Raw genomic sequence first — 21169 nt, 5'->3', positions numbered from 1 at the left:
ATTTTCAAGTGTATATGTACCAGACGTTATATGTCTGCCAGATTACTCTCTACGTCCACTTAAGTGGCTTTGCTGAATAAGTTTGCACCAGATGTGATCACAGCCGACAGGTAGTTATTCCAGCTGAACTGGAGACCTTGGAACACTTCTGCTAGGTTTAATTGAGAAAAGCAGATGATGAAATGGAATGTTCCTACCACAAAGCCACTTTAAAACCTGCAGACTTCACAACGAACCAATCGTCGCCATCCCTTTCAAATATTTTTCACAAAAATTAATTAATTGATCTGATCACGTTTCAGAGAAGGAAATGTCCAATAATTTCTCTTTAAAATGCTCACACCCCAGAAACTACACACTATATTCTGATGAAAGATTACTGATCTAAAATCTGTGTGCTTCTCCCCACAAACACTGCCATTTTCCGCTTTTATTACAGGCTAACTAATTTGAAAGATCAAAATGATGAACAATACAAGCAATCTTCCACAAACTATTATGTATATTCATGAAGCACTTATGATCAATTATCATGTTTATTAAACTGGCTAACGTTTAACAGGCATTAAAAACTTCATGTTCAATCTTCAGATTCAGAATTTAATGTAACAATTCAAGAGAATCATTAGAAAAGATTCATCCCACATCATCTGTTTCTGAGATCCAACTACTCTGCCTCTGCACTATCACCTCTATCCTATTTCTCAAATAGTGACATGTGTTAACTGTTCTACCAGGAAGCCTTACGCTGTAATTGTTCCAAGTCATTGCACTGGGATTCATTTAAAAGTGCAACTTTGAAGAGTTTTTTTCCCTCCTCTACCTACCTTTCAGGAAAATGCTATTATTAAGTGCTATTACTCACTAAACCAGGCTGATAAAGCATCATGATTTAATTTACTCTGCGTCAGTAACTGTTTGAGAACCAAAAAAAGCCATTTTAGTGAATATTTGGATAGCTTGATTTGTAATTGCAAATGGCAATCCAGTCATCCAGCAAAATCAATAACTTGTTCAGAACTCTGTCCATGCTTCAAAACAATTTGCAACCAATACTGTAGGATCTGGAGACCCTGCTCACCACACTTCCAATTTGACATTTGACCCAATTCTTTGGCAATCCAAAACTCCTAGACCTGGGACTCAACACTTCGCTTTGCAAATGGATATCTGACTTCCAGACCAGCAGACCACAACATTAGGAGCACCGCTGTCACAAAGATCCTGAGCACTGTTACCCCATAAGGCTGCATCCTCAAACTCCCAGTTTACTGCCTATACACTTGTGAACATGTGAACAGATCTGCTCTAATGCCATCTATGAGATTGTAGATGACGTCACCATAGTGGGCCAAATCTCAAATAGCAATGAGACAGTGTACAAGAAAGGAGAAAGAGAGCCCAATATCATGGTATGATGACATAAGCTTTCCCCTCAATGCCAGCAAACCAAAATAGCTGGTCATTGACTTCCAGAAGAGAGGAGGTGCACATGCCCTCTTTTTACATCAATCTTTGTGAGATTGACAGGGTCAAAAGCTTCAAGTTCTCAGTAGTGAACATAACCAACAGCCTGCCCTAATGTAACCACGTGCACACCATAGCCAAGGAAGCTCACCACCACTTATATTTCCTCAGGATGCTAAAGAAATGTAGCATGTCGCCACAAACCTTCATCAATTTTTGTAGATGCACTATATTAAAGCACCTTACCCTAATACATCACAGCTTGATATGGCACTTTATGGATTTAAGATTTTAAATTATAAAATTATGGGAAACATTAACCTACACAATCCTGAAACATATCCAAACACAAATTCATATTAAAAAAAAATAAAATGGTCTACTTAATCACTACGGAACTGATTCATAAAGACTTTTACTTGAATGTAATCGAATTTTATGGCTTCTGAGAAAATGGCACTCTTTGCATTATGCTTCACAGAACATCACGTCATAATTCCACTATTTCAGATTGAATTAAAAGTCCCTTGCTCATCCACATAAATTCAAACATGCAATACAAGAAGCTTCCCTTGATAAGGGCACTTTGATAGTCACTACAATATTAAAGGCTGGTGCTTACTGTTTGTGCTTTTAGCTTGTGACTGCCAACATCCTCCAGGGCCTGCAATAGCTGATTCTGAAAAAGAAAATAAAGAGGAGGTTCATCAGCCTTATTTCAGTCCTACATAGTGAGAGAAACACAATAACTATACACTACATTCACAAACACGACATTCTGCATTTACATTTTATTCTGCCCTGTCTTAATTGCTTTTTCTTTGTTCTACCTCAATGCACTGATGTGTTGAAATTATTTGGATGGATGGTACAGAGTTCTTCAATGTACTCGGGAACACACAACAATAATAAACTAATTACCAAATTGAGAATCAATTATTGAAATTATTGTTTAGTTGTTGAAAATAAGAATTTAGACACAAACATTGATGGTCACATAATAAAGCAAGATGGAACTTTTAAAACAACTAAATCACAAAATGCTTCAATGAAACTTTAATAATATCCCTTCCCTGCAAAAATCAGGGAAGATGCTCTTGAGTTCTCATAGTATCTATCCCTCTGTATTTGCATTTTGTTGTCACCTCTTACCAGTATCAACTCCTCCAGTTACATCATCATCTCAAAATTGACATAATTTTCATCCAGCACTGGAAGAACAGATGTAACTCTAACTAATGAGTGGAAAACAGAAGTCTTTGGCTCCAACAACTCCTGTCACTGACTATCATTCATTTTTGGCAAAAGCTTTTTGCCTAAAATTTTAACATCTTTATTTGATCTCAATCTGCACTTTAAAGCCGCTACACGGTATCCACATCTTCACCACTCCCGATATCCCAAAGCTGCCTTTATTCCTCTCTGATACCCCTATATCCCTCATGAGGCTTCACCCATTCCAGTATCCCACACTTGGCCTCACACCTGCCCTCTCTGAATCCCGTACCTGATTTCATGGCTCCCTACACTCCCATTCTGGCCTCAACCCTTCAAAATCACCCTCTTCAGTTATTAATAACTCTATTTGATGGTCTTCCGCTGCTGATGTGATGATACAGAATCTCCACTGTCCGTACCAATCCCAACCTCATCATCAAACCCACAGACAAAGGAAGTGTTGTTGCAGCCTGGCAGACTGACACCTATCTGGCTGAGGCCAAGTGGCAACTCTCAGACATCTCCTCATATTTATCGCTCAACAAGAACCCCAGTCAGGACTATCAGATCATTGTCTTCTGCACTATCACCAACCTCATCAACTCTCATCATCTTCCATCCACTGCCAGTAATCTCACAGTTCCCTTACCCCATAATATTCATTTCTACCTCCTACCCAAGATCCACAAACCTGATTATCCGGATTTTTATCCATTATCCATTGTTTTTTGCCTGCTCCTGTTCTACTGAACTTGTGTCCATATTCCTCACCTTCATTTTATCCCCCTGGTTCAGTCCCCTCCCACCTACATCCACAACACTTCACATGCTCTCGATCTCCTCAACAGCTTTCAAGTTCCTGGCCTTAACTGTCTCATTTTCACTATCGATCCAACTTTCTCCAAACTCAGGGTGTAGCCATGGGCACCTGCATGGGCCCCAGCAATGCCTGCCTTTTCATTGGCTACACGGAACAAACCATGTTTCAAGTCTTCCTGGTAATGCTCCACAACTCTTTCTGTGCTACATTGATGACTACATTGGTGCTGCTTCATGCATTCATGCTGAGATCGAAAATGTTATCAACTTTGGCTCCAACATCCACCCTGCCCTTAAATTCATTTGGTCCATTTCTGATACTTCTTTCCCTACCTCGATCCCTCAGTCTCCACCTCTGGAGACAAAATGTCTATTGATATTTTTTATTAATCTTCAGATTCCTACAGCGATACTGATAACACCTCTTCCCACCTGTCTTTTCCAAAAAAAGCCATTTTCTTTTCTTATCCTTTATCTCTGCTGCATCTGTTCCCAAGATAAAGTTTTCATTTCCAGAACAACATGCCTGTCCTCCTTCAAAGAATGGAGTTTTTCTTTATCCACCATTGATGCTACCCTCATCTGCCATCGCCTTCATTTCCCAGACATCCATCCTCACACCATTTTTCGGGGATAGATTTCCTCTTGTCTTCTTCTTGGGAAGAAGTCCCAAACCTGCCCATTCACCACTTCCCTCATCTTCAGTCAGGGCCCCAAACAGTGATTTCACCTCCAAATTTGTTGGGGTCATCTACTTATCCAGTGCTCCTTATGTGGCCTCTTTTACATGGGTAAATTGGGGAGTCCGCTTTGTCAAGCACCTTCACTGCATCCACAAAAACCAAGATTTCTCCGCGGTCAACCATTTAAATTCCAATCTTCATTCCCATTCCGACATGTTGATCCATGGCTTCCTCTACTGCCACGATGAGGCCACTCTCAGGTCGGAGGAGCAACACTGACTATGTAGCTTCAAACCTGATTGCACGAACAATAATTTCCCTAACTTCTGATAATTTTCATCCTCCCACTTCCCTCTTCATCAAATCCCCAGTCTAGCTCTTCTCTTACCTCTTCTTTCGCCCGCCTGTCACCTCTCCTGGTGTTGCTCCTCCTTCGCTTTCTCTCCTCTCCTATCAGATTATTTCTTCTTCAGCCCTTACCTTTTCCACCCATCACCTCCCAGCTTCTTTCTTTACCTCACTTCCCTACCCACCAAGTTTCACCTATCACCTTCTAGCTTGCCCTCCTTTCACTCCCTCCACCTTTTTATTCCAGCATCTTACCTCTTCCATTCGACTTCATCTTCTGCAAAAAATGCGGCAAACAAAGTTTTACAAGTTCTATGATCAGTCCTCAGGAAATTTTATTTTAAAATTTATACAGTTCAATTCATCATTTATTTAATAAAATGTCTGTATATTGTTATAAAAATATTATCAGGTGCTGCCATGGGAAACCTCAAAATACTTGTTTTTCCGGATTTACAATCAGTCAATTATGAGGAAAGTGAAAATCAAATCACATTCCCTTATGAAAATAATCATCACTGGCTTTATTATGCTTTTTTAAACATCAAAGACACTAAGCAAGAAGTCAAAAAACATCTTTTACGCTCTGCCATTCAATATCATGACTGATCCTCTGTATCTTGGTCAGTTTGCTGAACAATTTTTGCCTCCTCTAAATCCCTTAGAGCTCAGCTTTGAATAGTCTCAAGAAGTGAACATCTACAACCAGTGCAGAACATAATTTTTTAAAAAAACTTACAACACCCTGTGTCAAAATATTTCCCTTCATCTTAATGTTAAATGGTTGATTCTTTATTGGAAGATAAAATAGCTCCTGGTTCAATCTACAAGTACCCACTCAGTTGACCTTTCTGAACTTATTTTCAGCATATTGAGATCATTTTTCATTATTCTAAACTTAAGTGAGTACAGATCAATTTTATTCAGTCTTGTTTCATAAAACAAATTCTCATCCAAACTATCAATCTAGTAATACAAACAGGAAATACTTCAATCCTCCATTCCAACAGGGCAGGCTATATCAGTGGAAGAAGCAAGTAAGTGAAACACTGTTTATCTTTCCACATGACCTGCTAAGTGTTTCCAATATTTTATATTTATTTTCCAGATATCCAGTATATGTTTTTTCTTTATTTTCAATCATTCTTGCTGTACCAACTCCTAGGGCTATCATATCCTTCTTTGGATATGGAAACCAACACTGCATTGAACTCTAAATAAGGTTTCACTAAAATCCCAAGTAACTTCAAAAAGACATTATTACTTTAGTACTTCTTTCCCATTATGATGTAGTCCAAAATTAACATTTTCTTTTCTAAATGCTTGCTGTTGATGTGTTTAATTTACAGATCTCATGGGTTAGCATGTCAAGGTACTTCTCTGATATTTACCATTTTTATACCTGTTAAAAATATATTTTATTATTCTTCCAAAGTGAAAGACTTCGCATGTGCCCTCATAAAATTGCATCTACCATCTTCCTGCCCACTTCCTGAGCTTACTCATTTTCTTTTGAAGACTCTTTGTATCCCGCTTGTATTTTACTTTTCCAAATAGGGTTTGTAATAGAAGCAAATTTGAAAGTCTTTCACAAATTTTTCAGCAAATTCATTAACGTCAATTGTTAATAACTGATGACCCAGTTGTGATCCCTGTCACACCCCGTTAGTATCAATCTGCCAAATAGAAAATGACACAGTTTCCAGCCCTATAGCTAAATTTTTTTATCAATATTAATAGCTTACCACCAATATCATTAATATTTACTTTAGTAATCATAGTGTTTATAAAAAGAATCGCACTCCTTGGAAGTTTTCATGTTTTATTGTTTTAAAATATTGAATCACAGTGGATTTAATTTGGCTTTTTTGACACTGAGCAACAGGAAAAGACTTTTGTGTCAAAGTGAAAACAGTTCTCTACAAAGTGATCTAAATTAGTTATAAATGCAAAATACAAAATAATTGATTGCATAATTATTCCCCCCCCCTTTAATATGACACACCAAATCATCATTGGTGCAGCTAATTGATTTTAGAAGTCACATAATTAGTTAAATGGCAATCACCTGTGTTAGTCAAGGTGTTTCAATTGATTGTAGTAAAAATACTCCTGTATCTGGAAGGTCCAACTGCTGGTGAGTCGGTATCCTGGCAAAAACTACACCATGAAGACAAAAAAAGACCCCGAGCAACTCCGCGAAAAGGTTATTGAAAAGCACAAGTCAGGTGATGGACACAAAAAAAATACTGCAATTCAAATCACTGCATATCTCTTGGAGTACATTTAAGTAAATCATCAAAAAAATGGAAAGAATATGGCACAGCTGTAAATCTGACTAGAGCAGGTTGTCCTCAAAATCAGAGTGACCATGCAAGAAGGGGACATGTGATGGGGGCCACCAAGAGACCTACGACCTGGAGGAATTACAAGCTTCAGTGCCTGAGTTGGGAGAGACTGTGCATACCTGTTGCCTGGATGCAACTTTATGAGAGAGTGGCGAAAAGAAAGTCACTTTTGAAAAAAAAACTCAAATAAAACCTCAGCTAGTGTTTGCCAGAAGCCATGTGGGAGACTCTGAAGTCAGCTGGAAGAAGGTTCTATCGTCTGACGAAACCAAAATTGAGTTTCTTTGGCCATCAGACTAAACACTATGTTTGGCATAAGCCAAACACCACACACTATCAAAAACATACCATCCAGACCTTGAAGTATGGTGGCGGCTGCATCATGCTGTGGGGATGCTTCATCGCAGCAGGCTAGAAGGCTTGTGGACGTAGAGGGTAAAATAAATGCAGCAAAAATACTGGGAAATCCTGGAGGAAAACCTGATGCAGTCTGCAGCATAACTACAACTTGAGAGATTTGTTTTCCAGCAAGACAATGAACCCAAACGTAAAACCAAAGCTACACAGGAATGGCTTAAAAACAACAAAGTTATTGTCTTGGAGTGGTCAAGCCAGAGTCCAGACCTCAATCCAATTGAGACTTTGCAATCTGACAAAGCCCTATCCACATAGACTCAAGGGTGTACTTGCTGCCAAAGGTGCATCTACTAAATAAAGGAATGAATAATTATGCCATCAATTATTTTGTTTAATAATTATGATAAATTTAGACCAACTTGTTTTCACTCTGACACAGAAGAGTCTTTTCTATTGATCAGTGTCAAAAAAGGAGCTGGTTGTAGATTACGGGAGGAATGGAGACGGGCTAACCCCTAGTGACATCAATGGACCTGGGGTTGAGAGGGTAAACAGATTTAAGTTCCTCGGCAGCCACATCACCAAGGACCTCACGTGGTCTGTATACGCCAGCTGTGTGGTGAGAAAGGCACAACAGCGCCTCTTTCACCTCAGATGGTTGAGGAAGCTTGGTATGGACCCCAAAATCCTAAGAACTTTCTACAGGGGCACAGTTGAGAGCACCTTGGCTGGCTGCATCAATGCCTGGTATGAGAACTGTACCTCCCTTAATTACAGGTGTTACGTACCTCGTAACTGGGTTGCCAAACCAGCAGAAATGGAACACTCGTTGGAGTCTGTGATTACTAGGAACTAATAAAGTTTTATTAAAGAAATAAGTAATACAGTACACTAAACGCAAGGATATAAATGTAACAGGTTAGCAATGATAATACACACATATGCACAGAAATAGGGTAATAAGAATCAATCAAGCTTTATCACAGTCTAGGAGTAAAATGATCAGTCTCAAGTGAAGCAAAGTTCAGTTCAGTTTAGTGCAGTACGAAGTAATCGCTATTGTTGTACCATTAGGGAAAGGGAGAGGGGTGGGGGAGGGGGAGAGAGAGAGATGCAGTTGGTTTCAGGCAGACCTTTTGATGTCTTCGCAGTTGGTTTCGGGCAGACCTTTTGATGTCTTCTAATCCCACTGTGGTCACCGACTGTGACCCCTCCATTCCGGATACGATCGTTCTTCCGCGGTGAACCCGGCACCCAGGCAAGGGCCAACACACACCCCAGGTTCCCACCGATCGTACCTTTACACCCTGTGAGCCTCTGATCGGTTCCCACGAAATGGTCCTCCACGCTCCCACCAACTTGTGGGGGCACACTGCTCTTTCCAGGGTCTCGTGGCGTGTCTCGTGCCTTAGCAAACCTGCTCTTTTTATCCCCCCCCTGGGGTATCACCTGTCCATCAAACTTCAAACAGTTCAGGTTCAAAGCAACCGGTCTGTCAATATCTGAATTGTTTCTTTCCCGTTAATCTCTCCCTTCTCTCTCATTAGCATTTTGAATGTTTCTCCATTGTCTTCTGTTATCTCTCTCATTAGTATCATCCGTCCGATAACTCTGCTTGGCGTCACACATGACACCCCCACCCTTAAAAGGATTTTTACCAGAGTAAAAATTATGGGCACGAATGCACATTATAAGATACACACTAATATACAGGTAGTCATCAGCTATTCAGTTAATACAGAGAACTTTAAGTTTTAACACCTTGTCAGACAATCAGCAATCACATTGTCCGTTCCTTTTATATGTTTTCTCTTAATATCAAATTCCTGTAAGACCAGGCTCCAACTTAGTAAGCGTTTGTTTTTATCCTTCATTGTGGCCAAAAACACTAATGGATTGTGATCAGTGTAAATTATCAGTGGTTTCCGTGCCGGACAAATATAAACCTCAAAATGTTGTAATGCTAGTATGATTGCCGTAATTCCTTCTCCACAGTGGAATAATTTCTCTGATGGACATTAAACTTCTTAGAAAAATAAGCCAATGGGTGTTCAATTTCCTCTTTGTCTGTCTGCAACAGCACCGCCCCTGCCGCTTCGTTGCTAGCATCTGTTGCTAGGGAGAAGGGGTTTGAAAAGTCAGGCGCATTCAAGACAGGGTGGTGACACGGAATCGCCTTCAGACTCTCGAAGGCTTGTTGACAAAGATTGTTCCACACAAACTTCGCATTTTTTGGCAAGAGCTTAGTAAGAGGGAGGGTAATATCCCCAAAAATTTTGCAGAACTTCCGATAGTACCCCACCATCCCCAAGAATCTTCTCAGGGCTCTCTTGTCCGTCGGGATGGGAACTTCAGAGACAGCCTGCACCTTAGCCTGCATCGGTGCCAGCTGCCCCTGTCCTACCACATACCCCAGATAAGTGACCTTAGCGTGGCCAAGCTCACTTTTCGCGTGGTTCACTGTCAGGTTGGCTTCAGACAGCCATTTAAACAGTTCCTCTACTGCCGCAATGTGCTCCTCCCATGTGTCACTCCAGATCACTACATCATCAATATATGCTTCTGCATTCTTTAACCTTTTTATCACTGAATTAATCATCCTTTGGAAGGTCCCTGGGGCGTTTTTCATGCCAAAAGGTAAAACATTATACTCGTATAGCCCGGATGGAGTGACAAATGCTGAGATTTCTCAAGCCCGATCGGCTAAAGGAACGCACCGGTACCCTGTTAGAAAAACAACCTTTGTGATGTACTTAGCTCTCCCCACTTTATCGATGCAATCGTCTACTCTTGGGATGGGGTAAGCATCAGTTTTTGTGATGGCATTCACCTTTCTGTAATCTGTACAGAATCGTATGCTCCCATCGGCTTTCGGGACAACCACACAGGGAGACGCCCATTCCGGTTTGGATGGCCTAATAATACCTGTGGCTAGCATGTGTTCAATTTCTTTCTCCACTAGCTTGCCCTTCTCCAAGTTCATCCTATAGGGGTGTTGCTTAATAGGCTGGTCTGATGTGACAACAACATCATGTACCGTCCCCTTGCATCGCCTCGGGACATCCGGACATACATCTGCATGCCAGTTAATTAGCTTTATCAGTGGCTCGCTTGGTCTGGGGGTTAAGTGAGAGACCTTATCAGCAAAGTTGGCCAAAACAATAGATCTGACTGGATTTCCCTTGGCAGCCCCACCGTAATGAAAAATTTCACAAGCGCCTTTACCACTGCGGGAGCCTTGACGCTTGCCAGGGGCACAGCCTCCAGAAACCTGGTGGCGGCGCACATCATAGTCATCACATACTCTCGCCCACTCACAGTTCTGGGCAGGGGACCGACAAAGTCCACAATTATTCGGGAAAAAGCTTCCCCGAAAGCGGGTATCGGTCGAAGGGGTGCTTTAGGCAGGACCTGGTTCGGCTTTCCTACCACCTGACAGGAATGACACCGTCTACAATATTCAATAATATCCTTCCGCATGTTCAGCCAGTAAAACTCTTTCATAATTCTATCGACTGTTTTCCTCACCCCAAAATGTCCACCAAGGGTTATTTTGTGGGCCAGGTTAAAAATCTCGTCCCTATAAATTTTCGGCATACCACCTGGTGTACCACCCCCCACTCCTCATCTGCTGGCATGGTACTTGGTCTCCACTTCCTCATCAGTACTCCCTCCTTCACATAATAGCCCACTGGTTCCCTTTTTATTTCTGCTCCGGAGAGAGCTGTCTCCGTCAAAACCATCAGCTCCTCGTCTCGTTCCTGTACCTGTATAAATTCCTTCCTCGCTAATGATAAATCTACCTCAACTCCTTCACTTCCTTCCGCTCCACTATGCTCCTTCTTTTCACTTTCTAACCCCTCCTGGTACAAGGCTGGCAAAAACGTCTCAGCTAAATCTACATTCGCTTTGGCAGCCTTTCTGGACATGTGCCGAGTTACTGCACAAACGGGATAAACCTGTGAGTCCATGGGCGGGTCCTCAGTCCAGCCAGGCTTGCTTGTCAGCTTTACTACCGGGTACACATCTCCACCTGCAAGGTCGTTACCGAGTAAGACCTCCACGTCCTCCATCGGTAATTTGGGCCTCACCCCTATCATGACCGGTCCGGAGACCAAGTCACTTTTTCGGTGTACCTGGTGCAAAGGTACTGCTTCAGTCCCTTTCCCAATGCCTTTTATCACACTGACCTCCACAGTCTAGGTCTCTGAACTAAAGTCTATCACCCCCCTTAAGATCAATGACTGACAAGCCCCAGTGTCTCTCCAGATCCTTACTGGAACTGGGTCTGACCCCTCCTTCACCGAGACCAATCCGGCCGAAATAAACTTCTCGCACCCTTCCTGAATTCTATCAGACCTCTTCTCCCCTAGCGGTTTGTTTGCTGGCTCAATACAGCCAGTCAGAGTTGTCGTTTTTTCCTTTCCCCATCTCCTTCTTTGGGGCAAATCACCTGGACGCAATGTGACCGGCTTTCCCACAGTTATAGCATATGACCCCAGGAGACTTCCTACCAAACTGCTTCCTGTCTTCCTTATCCTTCTCACTAGTCCCCGGCTTACTTTCTGGCTTTTCCAGCGGACTTTCTCCGCCCTTCCGGTAGCTCTTACTCGGGGTAAACTTTGCTTTGTGTGTTAACGCATACTCATCCGCTAACTTAGCAGTTGTGGCTAAGGTTTCTGCCTCTTTCTCATCTAGATAGGGCCTCATACCTTCAGGGACACAACCTTTAAATTGCTCAATCAGTATTAGCTGTAGCAGTCTGTCATAATTTCCAGTGACCCCTTTCAAGGCACACCAACGCTCACAATACATCTGCATCTCATGGGCAAACTCTAAATACGTGCGGCCCCACTGCTTCCTCACATTCCGGAACCTTTGCTGGTATGCCTCCGGAACCAACTCATAAATCCTGAGTATAGCCTCTTTCACTACATCATACCTCTGGGCATCCTCTGCTGACAACGCGGAGTAGGTTTGCTGAGCCTTCCTCTTAAGTATGCTCTGAGGCAAAACAGCCCACTTGTCCCTCGGCCAGTCCTGACTTGCAGCGACTTTTTCAAAATGTGGAAAATACCTATCAACATTGGCCTCCTCAAATGGGGGAACCAACCTAACCTCCAGGGTCGCCCTGAACCCTCCACCATGGTTCAGCATTTGGCCCCTCTCTAGCGCCATCCTTAACTTCTCCAGCTCAAACTCCCTTTCCTTCTCTCCCTCTTCTCGTTCTAACTGCCTTACTCTCTCCTCCTGTTCTAACTGCTTCTCTTCTCGTTCTAATTGCTTCTCTCTTTCTTCTCGTTTTAATTGTTTCTCTCTTTCTTCTAGTTCTAATTGCTTCTCTCTTTCTTCTCGTTCTAGCTGCTTGACTCGGAACTTGTGCTCGAGTCTTAATTTTTCCATCTGCAGCTGCACTGCTTCTCCACCAGGTTTGCTCATAGACACCACCTCCAGCTCCCCATGGGGAAACACACCTTTAGATACATAATGCTCAACGATAGCTCTGTGCATCTCCGCTCTCCTCACTGTCGGCTTCCCCTTAAAAAGATTCAACCATTTTGCAACAGTCGCCAATTCTGATTTCCTGGCATCCTCTAATGTCTCCAAGGTTGGCACCTTTAGAAATTCCTCAATCTCCATTTCTGCTCTTTGCCTTCTTTTTTCACTTTCTGGAATTTTAACCCAATCAATTTACCCAGTCCCAAATTTTGGTGTTCAAAATCCTGGACGAGCCCCCACTTATGTTACAGACCCCGTAACTGGGTTGCCAAACCAGCAGAAATGGAACGCTCGTTGGAGTCCGTGATTACTAGGAACTAATAAAGTTTTATTAAAGAAATAAGTAATACAGTACACTAATCGCAGGGATATACATGTAACAGGTTAGCAATGATAATACACACATACACAGAAATAGGGTAATAGGAATCAATCAAGCTCTATCGCAATCTAGGGGTAACATGATCAGTCTTAAGTGAAGCAGAGTTCAGTTCAGTTTAGTGCAGTTCAAAGTAATCGCTGTTGTTGTACCGTTGGGGAGAGGGAGAGAGAGAGAGAGAGAGAGATGCAGTTGGTTTCAGGCAGACCTTTTGATGTCTTCGCAGTTGGTTTCGGGCAGACCTTTTGATGTCTTCTAATCCCACTGTGGTCAGCAACTGTGACCCCTCCATTCTGGATACGATCGTTCTTCCGTGGTGAACCCGGCACCCAGGCAAGGGCCGACACACACCCCAGGTTCCCACCAATCGTACCTTTACACCCTGTGAGCCTCTGATCGGTTTCCATGAACCGGTCTTCCACGCTCCCACCAACTTGTGGGGGCACACTGCTCTTTCCAGGGTCTCGTGGCATGTCTCTTCCTTAGCAAACCTGCTCCTTTTATCCCCCTGCTGGGGTATCACCTGTCCATCAAACTTCAAACAGTTCAGATTCAAAGCAACCGGTCTGTCAATATCTGAATCGTTTCTTTCCTGTTAATCTCTTCCTTCTCTCTCATTAGCAATTTGAATGTTTCTCCATTGTCTTCTGTTATCTCTCTCATTAGCATCATCCGTCCGGTAACTCTGCTTGGCGTCACACATGACACTGAATTCCGCAGAGAGTGGTACAGTCAGCCCAGCACATCTGTAGCTGTGAACCTCCTATAATTCAGGACGTTTACAAAGACAGGTGTATAAAAAGGACCAGTAGGATCATTGGGGACCCAAGTCACCCCAACCACAATCTATTCCAGCTGCTACTATCCGGGATACAGTACCGCAGTATAAAAGCCAGGACCAACAGGCTCTGGGACAGCTTCTTCCACCAGGTCATCAGACTGATTAACTCACGCTGATTACATTGACTGTTCTATGTATTATAAATTACTATGATTGCACATTGCACATTTAGAAGGAGACATAACATTAAGATTTTTACTCATGTATGTGAAGGATGTAAGAAATAAAGACAATTCAATTCAAAAGCCAAATTAAATCCACTGCGATTCAATGTTGTAAAACAATAAAACATAAAAACTTCTGGGGGATGGGGTTAAATATTGTTTATAACCACTGTATGTGGTATCTCACTAAATTTCTTTTGAAACTACATTTCATCCACTGTTTCCCCCGATCGGCCCAATGAGCAATTCCTCAAAGAAGTATTCAATTTATTAGCTCTATGAACCAGATTAACTCTCCCAATTATATTAATTTTCTAAGGCTTATTAACACATTCTCAATAATGGATTCCACACTTTGCTAACAAGATGTCAAGCTAATTAGTCAAAAGTGCTTTTTTTTTTACTTAATCTCTCTCTCTCTCTTCTTTCTTAAACAGCTGTCTTAAAGCTGTTGGTGTCTGTACAATCTGCTGGAATGTTTGGTAGACTATTACTAAAATATACCTCATTGCCTCTTTAACATCTCTAGGACACATGGTCCATGGGACTTGTGCCTTTGTAGTACACCTACTTTCTTCTATGTTTTCCCCATGATGATGATAATTAGTTCTTTCTGCTCTTCTCATTGTGCAATACTTACGCTTTCTGCAGTAACAGCAGACTTCCTTACAGGCTGTCCGCAGCTTACGAACATAGAATTTATGTACAGTCTGTACACACAAAACAGTGCTTGGGAGAGCAGTGGGATGGATTTCCAACTTCAGCTGGGTGGGAACAGTTCACAGGGAAGGACCTGTATTCTCACAATAAATTCTTTCATCATAATAGCTGTGGAAGCCACATATAGGTCATCCCCACGTTACAGGAGTTGAGTTCATGTAAACTGATCATAAACCAAAGAAATATGGCCATGCAGCATTCACAAATCAGAAAAAGATGTCTGCAACCCCAGAAGTAAATCCAGAAGCATGTCTCTCAAATGCTCATTCGTTATTGCTGGGCTATGCATAAATCCGGGATTCATAAATTGGGGAGGACATGCATATATTTTTCTTCTTTCCCTTATGCAAAGTATTGCATATAACTTCACCGTTCATGAAAATATACACAAATTTTCCTCCTTTCCCTCAAACTTACCTGCTCTGAGTCCGAAGGCTTTTCTTGACAACCTAAACAATTCTGGACTTGAGAATTGAGAAGTGACACAAGCAATCCAAACCTTGAAACCCTCTAGGAAATATTGAAGGGTGATAAGATTCCACCCCATCATTGTCATTTCACTAAAGTGTCAATATTTGGTTGTTTCAAATATCTCTGATTTTCAGAAATAGTAAATAAACAGACAAAATATATAAATGTATTTTTAAATCGTCTGAAGCAATCTTGACTAATTAAAAGTATTAAACAACTTATTTTTATGGCTATTTTCATACTTCCTCTCAGCTCTAAAATCTAAATCCAGTTCCTTTAACTTAAGGTTTGAATGTATTCTCACTAAAGCAGCAAATGAGAAAAATTAAAGAAAAGTTAAATCACAGAAATGGACTTCAATCCAAATTAATTAGGTTATTGAAGATATTTAAGGCCCCTAAATTAAACATTCAAACCAGCAGCCACCTTCATTACACCAACAGTGCATATATTTTTAAGTAAATCCTTCTATCAACAAACTTGTTGACAGATTGGTTTCAAAAGTGTGGTTGGGAAAGCCCATTTATATCCTGTACATACATCAGATATTTAAACCACATTTCTCACTAACTCACATGTATATAATGTACAAAACATTATGATATTCTAGATGACAGATTGAGCTTCAGGCAACAACTTCATGAACACAATTAATACTTCACACTTCCTTTCTCTACCTTGATTCACACTGTCTAAGCTAATAGATTTATTGTCATTATTTGCTGACATTGAATTACTGTCACCTACAATATTTGAGGTTTCAGTATCACTCAGCGCACAGTTAGCAGTTCTGGCTAATTACTTTATTATAAGTTGCATACTAAATTATTAATTTGCTTTGGGGCCAAAGATTGATTAGGTGTCAGACCATTTCAGTACTTTATCATCCCAAAAACATTCCTATATCCTAAAATACCACACACGCTATTTTTTAATTAAATGAAACATCACACAAATATTGAACAAAAGACAAATCTTAATTAGACAATCAAACTAGAGAAAACCTGCACTACGTGGGTGTATTCAGCCTCCATAGAAACTAGAACAGGCTCGTTTAAAATCATGCTACTAAACCTCACATAAATTTACAATATTAAATAAAACCATACACTTAAAAACAAAAAAAAAATACCCTAGCCTGTGATCAAACAACCTCTTGGCAACTAAGGAACAAAATTATCCTTTTCAGCCTTTCAGGACCTATTCCATTAGCTAGGTCATGGGTGGTCAAAAACTGCCAGGCCGTCACCATTGCCCCACACCCTTTATTGTTAAGGAAGAGGAGGTGAGGAAGCTGTTCAGGAAGCAAATTATCAAAAGGCTGCTGGCTCTGATTTTGTCTCCCCTGCTATCCATGAACAGTGCTAAACAGCTGTCTACAGTCTTCAGTCACATTCAGTCTGTCTCTTAAACCAGTATGTTTCAAGAAATCTGTTATTATGCCAGTCCCCAAAAAACATCAAAGATCACTTAACTCAATAGTTACAGGCCAATTGCACTCACATCAGTCATAATGAGGACATTTGAAATGTTGAACATGCCATTTCTCAAATCCATAACTCAACAATTTCCAGATCTGCAGCACTTTGCCTACAGAGCCAACAGATCTGTAGATGATGTATTCAACATTGGTCTGGACTTCATACTGTAGCACCCATACATGGGTCAGAAATTTCTTGTTGATTTCAGTTTAACCTTCAATGCCACCATCTCTGAGCTTCTGCTAGAGAAATTCTCCAACTTAACAATCAGGCTCCATCCACAGGTGGATCACAAACTTCATCTCTGACAGGAGCCAGTATGCAAGACTAGGCAAACATATCTCCACATCCCATTCACTCAGCACTGCTATGCCACAGGGGTGTGAAGTGCATTAGGTCTGGCATCAATAGGTTTTATAAAGTTGCCTGATTGCCAGAACATGTCCTGTAACAATACCCTCCCATGAATTTCTTGCTTACAAACCCAGTGTGTGAAGAACCACTGCAAAAGGCTGACATTTATAATGCACTTTAGGATATCCCAAAGCATTCTGTCACCAGAACTGTCAACACTATGATAAGGCAAACCCTTTAATGCTTAATACAACACATTTATGCATTGTAGCCATAGAAGGCAATACTTTCAAAACTATTTTCAATCCCTTGGGCTTAAAGATAGCTGATTAGAGGTATGAGCAGGGTCCATCAGCATACTCATAGTTCTAGAACCTGCCATGTCATTATACTTCACACCTAGAGAATATTCACGTATTCATGACAAAAATCATAAGCACAGTAAAATTCACTTCCCAAAGATTGATTTTGTATATTAGAATCATGCACGTGTTAATATCTTAATTAAATCTGCCTCAAAACTAATGGTAGAATTCTCCCAACAGTGGACAAGTTGTAATTATCAGTCAATTGATTAAGTGTAAACTGTAAAATATTATAAGCATAATAACCTCAACGCTGTGGATAAAAAAACAAGGCACACAATTAACTGGGAAAAAAGGTTTCTTGTACATTACATTATCTTCTGGCTTAGTAAAGTAAAAGCTGAAGATAACAAAATGGGGATACAGAAAAGGGTTGTCACAGATTTTATTCACAAAAGGATTCTTGCAATTCCTAGCTGTTCTGTTAAACATAGCAGGTGATGATACATCTGAAAATCTAATTAAGTATTTAGACTCATATGAAACTCAGCTAATACTTTTCAAAGTCAGGCTAGAATTCCAATAGAAATTTAGTCTTCGATCAGTAGTCACAACCATCATGGACCGAAAATGCCACCTCAGTTTCTTTCCCCACTAACAATGCCTGACTGCTTCTGTTTTTGTTTCAGATTTCCAGCATCTGCACTTTTGCTCTAATGAGTAGTAACGAGCTTCGTAACATGCTGCATCACTGCATGGTATGGAAACTGCACTGTGGCCGACAAGAGAGCACTACAAATCGTAGTTAAAACTGTCCAACACATGAATGGAACATGCTTACCCTATCAAGGACATCTATCAAGAACGAAGTTAAGACGGCGCTAAACAGCATCTCCACTGCTTGCATCTTCGGAATCAGTTTTATTTCTACCTTTGATATTATTTTTTTGCTTTTCAGGGTGTGTGGGGGGGGGTTCTTTTTGAAGACCCTGACCTGGAGTTACACTCTGACTTTGGTTCTTTGTGGGAATGGGACCCGCTCTCAGGTCCTCACGACCGGCCATCTTTTGATTTCCCAATATCAAAAGATGCGGCCTGGAAGACGAGCACACCTTCAGGGTTCTGGGATTTCGTGGCTCTGGGAATGTGCTGATTCTAGGCCAGAGTGCCTGACTGAAGCATCGTGGGTGAACACAGATCATTGGGAGCAGCAGGTTAGCTGCTGGGGGTGGGGGGGGTGGTGTATGGAGAGCTGCACCTTTTTGGTGCCGACTCTCCGGGTGCAGAGCTTGGAAAAAGCAACGCAATAAACTTTTAATATCACAAATCAGTGAGTTGTTATGTCTCCCCTCTCACTCTGAAACAGGGACTCCTCTTTTTCCCTTATTAAAGGGGGGGAGGAAGGGGGGGGAGGGTGAGAGAGAGAGAGAGAGAGAGAGACACACACACACACACACACTATGGTGCGTTAAATTATTGGGTGAACAAGTAGTTTTTTGGGGTACTGCAAGTCTGTCTTTATTGATGATTTGCTGCACACTTCAGTGCTTGGTGGAGGGTGCTGATGCTTTTTTGTTGGTGAGGGTTCGGGGGGGTCGTTGCCTTGCTGTTGCTTGTGCACGGGGAGGGGCTTTGGGGTTCTAACATTTTAATTGTCATTCATTCTTTGGGGTACTCCTCTGTTTCCGTGGATCTTTGAGCAGAAAATAAATTTCAGGATGTATATTGTACACATTGCTCTGACATTAAATGCACCTACTGAAACCTATATATACAGAAAGGTGCCAGAAAAATTCTGGTAATATCATGGAAGATCCCACCCACCTGCTCAAGGACTGTTTGTCCCACTCCCATCAAGGAGGAGGCTACCCCAAGTATGTTGTTTCAAGATGGCGCCGGTATCAGGCGACTCTGCGCATGTTCTCCCAAGCAAACTGCCCTCTACACTATCCTATACCTGAGAAACCCTTCTAAACCTCCAATCTGCTACATCTAGCAAGATCAACAACAGCCTGGCAAAGGTACTGACCCAGCTGGAGAGCACCACGCCAGAATTGCTTCTTCAACTCTGGACCGCACCTGGACCTGACCAGTGAGGCCTGGTCCGAGGCCCACCACGTTCCCGGAGACCCGCGGCCTGCTACTGTGCCGGACAGCTTGGAGACGCGGCCCATTCCGACCAGCACCTCTCCGGAGCAGACGACCACACAGAGGTGATGTCGGAGACCTCAAGGTGTCCCAGGCGCTTCCCTGGAGCGACCACCATAAAGCTAACAACAGGAATTCTGCAGATGCTGGAAATTCAAGCAACACACATCAAAGTTGCTGGTGAACGCAGCAGGCCAAGCAGCATCTGTAGGAAGAGGTGCAGTCGACGTTTCAGGCCAAGACCCTTCGTCAGGACTAACTGAAGGAAGAGTGAGTAAGGGATTTGAAAGTTGGAGGGGGAGGGGGAGATCCAAAATGATAGGAGAAGACAGGAGAGGGAGGGATAGAGCCAAGAGCTGGACAGGTGATAGGCAAAAGGGGATACGAGAGGATCATGGGACAGGAGGCCCGGGAAGAAAGACGGGGTGGGGGGGGAGACCCAGAGGATGGGCAAGAGGTATATTCAGAGGGACAGAGGGAGAAAAAGGAGAGTGAGAGAAAGAATGCGTGCATAAAAATGAGTAACAGATGGGGTACGAGGGGGAGGTGGGGCCTTAGCGGAAGTTAGAGAAGTCGATGTTCATGCCATGAGGTTGGAGGCTACCCAGACGGAATATAAGGTGTTGTTCCTCCAACCTGAGTGTGGCTTCATCTTTACAGTAGAGAAGGCCGTGGATAGACATTTCAGAATGGGAATGGGATGTGGAATTAAAATGTGTGGCCACTGGGAGATCCTGCTTTCTCTGGCGGACAGAGCGTAGATGTTCAGCAAAGCGGTCTCCCAGTCTGCGTCGGGTCTCGGCAATATATAAAAGGCCACATCGGGAGCACTGGACGCAGTATATCACCCCAGTCGACTCACAGGTGAAGTGTTGCCTCACCTGGAAGGACTGTTTGGGGCCCTGAATGGTGGTAAGGGAGGAAGTGTAAGGGCATGTGTAGCACTTGTTCCGCTTACACGGATAAGTGCCAGGAGGGAGATCAGTGGGGAGGGATGGGGGGAACGAATGGACAAGGGAGTTGTGTAGGGAGCGATCCCTGCGGAATGCAGAGAGAGGGGGGAGGGGGGGAGGCACGCATTCTTTCTCTCACTCTCCTTTTTCTCCCTCTGTCCCTCTGAATATACCTCTTGCCCATCCTCTGGGTCCCCCCCTCCCCTCCTTGTCTTTCTTCCCGGACCTCCTGTTCCATGATCCTCTCGTATCCCTTTTGCCAATCACCTGTCCAGCTCTTGGCTCCATCCCTCCCCCTCCTGTCTTCTCCTATCATTTTGGATCTCCCCCTCCCCCTCCAACTTTCAAATCCCTTACTCACTCTTCCTTCAGTTAGTCCTGACGAAGGGTCTCGGCTGAAACGTCGACTGCACCATAAAGCTATGTTGGTGGACATCCACAGCTGCCGGAAGTGAGAACTCCACTGCCGACCTTGGAAATCGAACCTGAGACTCGGCTGGAGCGGAGGCCTCCGCAACCGTGACTCAGCTTACGGACTTGTTTCAGCTAGGAGCCCGGGCCCAACCCAATCGACAGCCTGGGCCCCCAGCAGCTGGAAGTGGCAGCGGGGCCTC

At 42.6% G+C, this 21169-nt stretch overlaps 1 protein-coding gene across 2 annotated transcripts in view; it reads right to left on the bottom strand.

Annotated features, from left to right (window-relative positions):
* Positions 1–21169, bottom strand: part of mad1l1 (mitotic arrest deficient 1 like 1) — a 1104775-nt gene that overhangs the window by 712164 nt on the left and 371442 nt on the right. For both annotated transcript variants that reach the window (XM_072268390.1, XM_072268391.1), the window contains one exon: positions 2090–2146. In XM_072268390.1, coding sequence (XP_072124491.1) covers positions 2090–2146 — 57 coding nt within the window. The remainder of the gene's footprint in view (positions 1–2089; positions 2147–21169) is intronic.

The sequence above is a fragment of the Mobula birostris genome, chromosome 9, assembly GCF_030028105.1.
Source record: "Mobula birostris isolate sMobBir1 chromosome 9, sMobBir1.hap1, whole genome shotgun sequence".
Taxonomy (NCBI): Eukaryota; Metazoa; Chordata; class Chondrichthyes; order Myliobatiformes; family Myliobatidae; genus Mobula; species Mobula birostris.
This window is presented reverse-complemented; position numbering and strand designations above follow the sequence as displayed.